The sequence below is a fragment of the Mus pahari genome, unplaced genomic scaffold, assembly GCF_900095145.1.
Source record: "Mus pahari unplaced genomic scaffold, PAHARI_EIJ_v1.1 scaffold_12576_1, whole genome shotgun sequence".
NCBI classification, from domain to species: domain Eukaryota; kingdom Metazoa; phylum Chordata; class Mammalia; order Rodentia; family Muridae; genus Mus; species Mus pahari.
In genome coordinates, this window is record NW_018391700.1 from 9160 (window position 1) to 18456 (window position 9297).

At 41.0% G+C, this 9297-nt stretch overlaps 1 gene segment (V, D, J or C); it reads right to left on the reverse strand.

Annotated features, from left to right (window-relative positions):
* Positions 1-7263: 7263 nt before the first annotated feature.
* LOC110314657 lies at positions 7264-8123 on the reverse strand. The segment is given in 2 exon segments: positions 7264-7676; positions 8049-8123. Coding segments are annotated over 2 exon segments (462 nt in total).
* Between the last annotated feature and the right edge of the window lie 1174 nt (positions 8124-9297).

Consider the following 9297-nt stretch of genomic DNA (forward strand, 5'->3'; position numbering starts at 1 on the left):
TGTAGGGCTAGATTTGGGAGAAAATATTGTATAAATTTGGATTTTTTGTGGAATACCTTGGATTCTCCATCTATGGTAATTGAGAGTGTTGCTTGGGACAGTAACCTGTAGTGGCATTTGTGTTCTCTTAGGGTCTGTATCACATCTGTCCAGGATCTTCTGGCTTTCATAGTCTCTTGTGATAAGTCTGATGTAATTCTGATAGGTCTGCCTTTATATGTTACTTGACCTTTTCCCCTTACTGCTTTTAATATTCTTTGTTTCACACATTTTGTGTTTTGACTATTATGTGACAGGAGGAATTTCTTCTCTGCTCCAGTCTATTTGGAGTTCTATAGGCATCTTGTGTGTTTATGGGCATCTCGTCCTTTAGGTTATGGAAATTTCCTTCTATAATTTTGTTGAAGATATTTACTGACCCTTTAATTTGGGAATCTTTGTTCTCTTCTATAACTATCATCCTTAGATTTGGTCTTCTCATTGTGTGCTGGATATCCTGGATGATTTGGGTTAGGAGTTTTTTGCCTTTTTCACTTTCTTTGACTGGTGTGTCAATGTTTTACACCTGAGATTCTCTCTTCTATCTCTTGTATTCTGTTGGGGATGCTTGTGTCTATTAATCCTGATCTCTTTTCTGGGTTTTTCTATCTCTAGAATTGTCTCCCTTTGTGATTTCATTCTTATTTCTACTTCCGTTTTTATATCCTGGATGGGTTTGTTCATTTCCTTCACCTGTTTGGTTGTGTAATTCTTTAAGAGATTCTTGTGATTCCTCTTTAAGGTCTTCTAGCTGTTTACCTGTGTTCTTCTGTATTTCTTTAAGGGAGTTATTTATGTCATTCTTAAAGCCCTCTATCATCATTATGAGAAGTGATTTTAAATCTGAATCTGGCTTTTCTGGTGTGTTGGAGTATCAAGGGCTTGTTGTGGTGGGAGAACTTGGTTCTGGTGATACAAAATAGCCTTTGTTTCTGTTGCTTATGTTCTTGCCCTTGCCTCTCACCATTTGGTTATGTCTGGTGTTAGTTGGTCTTGCTGTCTCTGACTGGAGCTTGTCCTTCCTGTGGGCATGTGATCCTGTGTGTCAACACTCCTGGGAGACCAGCTGTCTTCCTTGAAGGATTTGGGTGTAGAGGCCTATGGGACAGCCTCATCTCCAGGGTGCAGATGGAGAGCTGAAGAATCCCTTTACCAGCTACTCTGCTGTTCCTGTGCCCTGTGAGCTCCTGCTGGGTCCCTCTTTTTGCATTTATTGGAGCAAGAGTGGTGATCTGACTTCTGGGCTTAGGAGTGAGAGCACTCCTGGGAGACCAGCTCCTTCTTGGTGGGAATTGTGTGAGAAGGGCTGTGGAACACTGTTTTTCAGTGTTGTTTGTCCCCCATGTTCATTATGGTTTGGAGGACCTATTGCTCATTCAATTAAGAAAGCACTAATTGAACATCTGAATGTTTGATACTTGTTAACTATTAATAATGAACAGAAATCCACATTTCAACAGAAATCTGTAAATGTGGAGGATAATTACTTTTTAAAGTCAATGACAGTGAAGAGGGTGGGGGGACTATGTGCAGAGGATACAGGGAAGGCTAGATAATAAAGGTGGAGAGAGGGATACATCAAGAAGGAAAGGAAGGACAGAGGTAGAGAAATTCTTTTCAATAAATGTCAGGGCAGGCTTATTTGAAGAAATAATTTATAAAAGGAAAATGACTAGACTTGCGTTGCAGTGATGATCATAAATATCTATGGCTCTCTGCAAGAAAAGCAGAAGGGAGACCTGTGGAGCTGTGATAGGCAGCCTATTTTGATTGAATGAGGCTTGCTTCAGCAACCCAGTAGAAAACTCTACAAGGGACAGAAAAGCAAGCCACGTTTCCAGAGTCAGGTTTCTGTCATCACTGTCACCCCCAACTACATAATTCTGTGACTAGTCATGCAGAAAATATCCCAAGCTTCTAGAATTCTGGCTAGACTCCACCCCCATAGTTACCTGACTATAGCCAGGTATGCTCCCCAAACCCAGTTAACTGATAACCCAACCTACTATAAAAGGGGCTGCTTGGCCCCTCCTTGCTCTCTTTAAGCTCTCACCTTTCTTACCCTCATCTGTAGCCCTCCTTCTCTCCCTCCCTTACCCCCTCTCTCCACATGGTCATGGCTGGCCTCTTTCTTTCTACCTTCTCTCCTTCCCCCTGCATTTCTACAATAAAGCTCTAAAACCATAGACTGTCTCTGCTCATAAAGGCCTGCCATGCTTGAACAATGGGAAGCTTTCTCCTAACAAGCCACTTCTAACCTTCCATCAGAAGGCCTTCCTGTGTGGCAGCTATGGACAGGACCAAGGACTCTTGCCTTCGTAGGAACCACACAGAACCTCCCTCTCTCCCTGCCCTTTCCTCCCTTTGGCTCCATTGCTGACTGAGCCACCCGGGGAAGTGGGGGGGGGGGCATTCTGTTCTCAGCTCTTCCTCTGTGTCCAGCAGTGTCCGGGATGCCCAAGATTGAAAACCTGGTACCTAGGACTGCCTCTTGTCCACCACTCGTCAAGCTGGGACAAGTGGCTTCACACAGCCAAATACCCACCCAGGGCCACATGGAAAGTGTGCAACAGTCCTTCCATGTCTGCCAGCCCAGAGCACCAAAACTCTGGCTGGATGCAGGTTTTCTCCCATACCCTCTTTCCCCCAAGCTCCCTACACCGCAGAGACTAATTGGGAAAATGAGGTAGGTCATCAAGAGTAGGAATAAGCTAGGAATGGTAAAATCGTATACATGTATGTAATTGTTGAAAAAGAGACAGAAATTGAGAAAGAGAAAAATAGATGATAGATAGATAGATAGATAGATAGATAGATAGATAGATAGATAGACAGTTGTTAAGTAAGAAGGTAGATAGGTAATTAATAAGCAGAAAGATAGCCATATTAATACACATACAGAGAGATTCATTGATTCATGATAGCATCCACAAAGACCCTAGAGACCTCCAGAACAAGAACTGATAGGGGTGCCTGTTATGCTTGCCCTTACACAAGAGTTAGAGTAAGAAATAAATACTGTTCAGTTGGAGTATATGGAAAAATCACTGGAGTGAAATGAGACATCATAAAGATACTAAGATACTTAAACAAATCAAATGACATTGCAAGAAGAATATGAAGTATTCTGATTCTATACCTTGATTTACTATATGAGAACAACTTGCAAGCAAAAAAAAAAAAAAAAAAAAACTGCTGTACCTGTCAGAGTATACAAGTAAGAGCTATCTATGTTCCTATCATTCCTACAGATAACCCAGAAGTCTTGCTGCTGTTGAGTCTTCCTCACAGGCACTGAGGGGAGTTGATGCAAAGTTCTCACTCTTCCACTTTTTCATAGAGGACATCAGTTTATATTGTGTTCTCATTCACCAAAGCATCATGTCCATCTGTAATTCCACAGGCACCCTAAAACACAGAGGAATGTGGATCACCCACAGATTGAGAAACAATGGAGAAACCTGCTAAAGTTGCAGACACTCTGACATACTGCCCCAAACCTTTCTTTTTTCGAGACAGGGTTTCTCTGTGTAGCCCTGGCTGTCCTGGAACTTACTTTGTAGACCAGGCTGGCCTTGAACTCAGAAATCTGTCTGCCTCTGCCTCCCAAGTGCTGGGAATAAAGGCATGCACTACCATGCCCAGCCCAAATGCAGATAACACACAAACTGAGAGGAACCACATCTCAGTAGGTAGACAAACCCTAGATTCCAAAGAATTGGCCACTGCTACACTTGCAGGCTTTGTTGATGATTACAGTTAAAGAATTATAGTGTTGTACCTGTACTAACTACAATAGCATACACACTGTAAACTAAGTACAGCCTTCAGTTGCCAGGCTACTTCCCAGGCATATTTCCATGGGAACATCTTTCACTATGAAAACCATCAATAAAACTTGTAGAACCAACAAATATGTGGCAAGCCATTTCCTAGGTGAACAGTGTAAGTCATGAAGCCGGCATAGCTGTTTTGACAAGATGCCAGCAAAGCTGAGACACGTTTTGTGATTGCTGACCTGATGCCCTTTGCTATCGACTTGAGTCTGCATGTTACACTCTTGGGGGCTATTGCCATTATGACTCAGCCATGTCTTCTCTGACAGAATGAATTATCTCTGTATTCCCCTAAGAAAGTCCTAAATGTACAACTCCTGCACTCAAGGACGTAACCTTAGTTGAGCATACTTGGGAGTCTTCTCTGTGCCTTGGAGATTGTTATCTTCCCCTAAGGAAATTTATGAAACAAAATAATTAGAATAGTGTTATCTCAGGAGAGGCTGCACAGGACAGGAAAAATAAAAACAGATCATAGATATAACTCTTTTTACAATATATGTAGAATTTCTTAGAATTATAACCTACAAGAAAAAAGACCATACATACTAAGCCCCTAGTAAGAGCTCAGAAACAAAAGCTAGAATGACTAAGACAATATGTTACCATGTATAGATGAGCCAAAAATAATAAAAGAATGAAAGAAGAATAAAGTATAAGGATTTCTCATTCTTGGAATAGATTGGTTTACACCTGGTTGTTGTAATGTTAATTAATGTAGAAACAAAAAATGCCTTTATGGGCTGGTGAGATGGCTCAGTGGGTAAGAGCACCCGACTGCTCTTCCAAAGGTCTGGAGTTCAAATCCCAGCAACCACATGGTGGTTCATAACCATCCGTAACAAGATCTGACACCCTCTTCCGGAGTGTCTGAAGACAGCTACAGTGTACTTACATATAATAAATAAATAAATCTTAAAAAAATGCCTTTATTAAACAAATTCTTAGAAGATTATAAATGACAACTACAACAATACCTAAGCCTCAACTCTCAGACTTGACTTAGGCAAATCTGCAAATAATATGATTGACCATTAAAAGACAATGATATACTGATTAAAGAAGGGTGATTTGCTTGTACTGGCTAGGATTCTATCTATATTCTATCTAAGCATCTTGAAACCACAAGGTGCTTGCTTGCTTCCTTAAGCTAAAATGATTTGTAGAATATTAAGAATAAGGAGATGATAATAAAATTTTTCTTCCCATTTTTAACCTGGAACCCTGAGCATACAAAAAAAAAGCATGCCCAGGATAAAATGATATGATCTGTACTTCTTGAAACCATGAAAGTTTTTGAATCTGCATAAATAAAGAAAATTTCTGATTGTTAGTTGGTTAGAGTTGCAAAGCACCCCAGTCTTGGAGTCTTACCCATCCCTGCTCTCAGCTGTTCCTTAAATCCACTTTGGAACCCATTCATGGATGCCCCGACCTGCCGAGATAATCAGTAGGGACCCAGGGCAAAGGAGTAAGAGAGTGGGAGTGAAGGAGACAGGAAGAATGAGAGCAAGTCAATCATACTGATCAAGCTCTGAAAACTTTATTCAAGAATGGCATTATAAGCATAAGCAAAATGAGTCTCCAAGGGAGGGGGGAAGAGCCAGGGGGTGCTCTCTGAAAGTCAAGTGGCAATCTTCAGCTCCTGGAACCAACGGTCACAGTGTCCTCTTTTCCCAAAAACATTCTTACTGTTATGACCACAAATGTTCTCTCGGGATTGCTTATGTACACTAGAAAATATCCACAAGGCCATGGTTGAGGCCATGGCTCCTGGCATTTCCACCCTTTTAATTATTTTCAATAAGGCCCCACAGAACTGGGATGTTCAATAGTCATCTCATCATTGGATGAGTGGGTATTAACCAGCGGGGGGAAGCACTGACCTGAGTCCTCCCGTGGGTACCATCATGCCCCACAGTCATGGCTCTTGGTATCTTGGAGGCAGAGCCATAGAAAAATCCTTAGGATAAGGTTGAAAACAGATACCAACCTTCTTGCAAAGCAGGTTAGTCTCACGGGGAACTCAGAGATGGTCCGTGTTAGACCTTCCCCTGTGGTGCTTAGCCTCGCAACCCACGCTGGTGCCCATACTGGATTCATCTTATCAAGAACTAGTATGCAGCTCTTGAATGAGAATTATCAACCTCAGGTTCAGCAAGGCCTCTGTCACCCAAATCAAGTCTATGATAATGAATTTGCAAGGGTCTCTATCCCGACCTGCGGGACAAGTTATTCCATGGTTCTCAAGGGGGATTCTAAACCTAGAGAGAAATGGGATAAAGAAAGAGATGGAGACCATACATTCTTGTCATAGTCTCGTTTACTGGGGGAAAAGGCTCAAGTTTTATACAATTCAGAGAGGGATTGGGGAGTGATCAAAAGGTACACAGTGAAGGACAAATGGGTAGAGCTAATTGCGAGTCTGATACATTCAGTGATTTATCTTAGGTCCTTGGCGTCACTGCCCTGGAACATCGGGCAGCTTATCTCAGAGTCCCAGATCCTCCTAACAGCCCAAGGTGACAGCCCTGGGCAGCTCCAGAATGTAAAAAGACTCCCTCAGTACTTGATGTTTGCTTAGGACTGGAATCTTGCTGGTTCCTATGGAACAGCCTTGCAGAGAGAGGGGAAAGGGCTCCTGACAAGGAACTATATGGCTCCCAGCTGCATGCTGTAAAAATGCCTGTGCTGCGGGATGCTGGGGATGTAAGATGCCTGGGTTTTCTCAACGTGGTCTCTAACAGGTCTCAATGCCAAGGAATCAATCTGCAGTTTTATAAAACCAGTAATTCTGTTAAAAATAAAAGGCCCCAAAGTTACTAATAATAAAATGCTTATTAAAAGCCCAAGGAGGGGCATCAAGAGTGTGAACATGGAGGACTTCAACCAATTATCAGCAGTGGCTGAAAACTAATTTCTCTGGAGCTCCAACTTAAGTTTATTTAACTATTGGATTAGAGTTTAAACAATACCTGATTCATTTACATAAAAGCAGCATTCTTCCTGCAGATAGAGACAGGTGCCACCTTTCTCAGCAGTCAGCAAATCAAGTGCTCTTCGATTCTGTAAGGCAACTTGGGCAAGGGAAGTTAATTGTCTCTGTAAAGAAGCTAATGACTAAATGGAGGCTTTCACTGCCAATGCAAATTGTTAAAAAAACAACAACAAAAATGAATCTCAAAGAATTAATGAAAAAGAGTTAAAATAATCAAAACTCACCTAGATTAACAAGAATCAATTCTCCTGATGGAGAGGCAACAGGATGGCTATTACAAGAAGGAAATTCGTGTCACTTGAGATCTAGTCAAACCACTCATAAAGCGTGATGAGTCTAGCCAGAGCTCACAGCTACAAACAAGTACTCATGTTCCCCAGCCCCTCCCTCTCACACAGACACAGGGTGCTCTCTGCTCATCTTCAGATTGCACATTGCCAGATGGGCTGCCCCAGGCAAAGAAGTTTTTGATAGAGTCTGTATCACTGTGTGAGGAGCTTGTGTAACTTGACAGCAGTAATAAACTCCCAAATCCTCAGCCTCCACTCTGCTGATTTTCAGGGTGAAATCTGTCCCTGAACCACTGCCACTGAACCTGTCAGGGACTCCAGAGCCCAGTTTGGACACCTGATATATTAGGCGCTTGGGAGACTGGCCTGGCCTCTGTAATAACCAATTCAAATAGGTGTTTCCATCACTATGTAAGAGGCTCTGACTTGACTTGCAAGAGATGGAGGCTGGTTGTCCAATGGAAACTGACAAAGACAGTGGAGTCTGGGTCATCACAACATCACCACTGGATTCTGAAATTACAATACAATAGTGCAAAGTCATGTGCAAACATCCTGGACAAACTCTGTGAAATCTTTTATGTGGTTCCTTTCAGGTGAGTTCCTGGCAGTTTTTGAGATTTAAAAATATTATATATCAAATGCTTTGTCATAAAATAAGTGTTGAAGGTTCTAAACATCAGAGTCTATACCATTCCATCCAATCTATGTCACAATATTGATCTTAGAACAGTTAATGTTCCATCTGGAATTTCTCATTAGGATGTAACAAAACCTCACCTCCTGAAGAATGTGACCTGCCCCATCACAAATGACCAGCACACATAGGCATCCAGAGATCACCCTCCCTCCCTATTCTCATCCCTCACCTTCCACACTGCTTACCCTGAATCCAGAGCATTAGCAGAAACAGGAACTGGGCAGGACTCATCATTCTGAGGAAATGAACATAGGAGAGTGATCAGTGGAGGCAAGAGGACAGTTGAGGTTTTATGTCAGGCCACCAGGGCAAAGACCTCCCTAGGGACCAATATGCAAATGCTCTGGTCTGTATAACAGTGTACAAAGAAGAGACAGTTATGTGGGCTTCTTGAATGTGAAAAACAACTCAAAAAGTAAAAGCAATAAAACAAAATATGATTGCTGAAGGTAGAATAAGCAGGATGTTAAAGCTCTGCTAATGCAGTTCAAATCAATTATTGATATGGAATAACAACTTAGTTATTCTGTATAGTTTGAAATTTACTTAAATTTTTTCTATCTACACAAGACTAAATTGCAGAAAAAGAGGAGAATGTAATTGAAACACATAGCTAGTTATTGTCAGGGATGAAATGAGCTCCGAGAACTTTTTGCTCACAATCTCTAGTGTATTGCAAGAGCTGAAGCAAATCATTCAGCTCTCTTTTAACCTTATTGACTGTACTCTGATTTTGTATCTAAAAAATTACATACCTTTAATTATAATCACAGGAACACACTTAGGGGATTAATGTGATTCAGGAAAGTATATACTATAAGTATTATTATGCTTATTTCACTTTCATAAAAATACACATATCTAATTATTTATAAATTTTTTAATCAATTTTTCTTACTTTTACATATCAAACAAACTCTGAATTCTGGTAGTTCAGACATATATTATATTACTTACATGTTTTCACTTCTTAAATTTCATTTGAATGGCTGGGCATGGTGGCACACGCCTTTAATCCCACCACTTGGGAGGCCTAGGCAGGCAGATTTCTGAGTTCGAGGCCAGGCTGGTCTACAGACTGAGCTCCAGGACAGCCAGAACTATACAAAGAAACCCTGTCTTGAAAAAACAAAAACAAAAACAAAATTTCATTTGAAGGAAATCATACAGTACATGTTCTTCAGTGAATTAAATTAATTTTCTCCCTGTAACTTTCTCAAAAGGTTCATTCATGTTCTGTGAATAAATAATATTGCTGGATAATCTGGTAATGATAAGTTTTGTTCTTGCATATGGACATTTCTTTCTTTATTTTTTCCTTGAGTACTTACCAATAGAGGGACAGTGAATGTTTTTATTGGATTACATATAAACATCTCTCTCTCTCTCTCTCTCTCTCTCTCTCTCTCTCTCTCTCTCTCTCTCTCTCTCTCT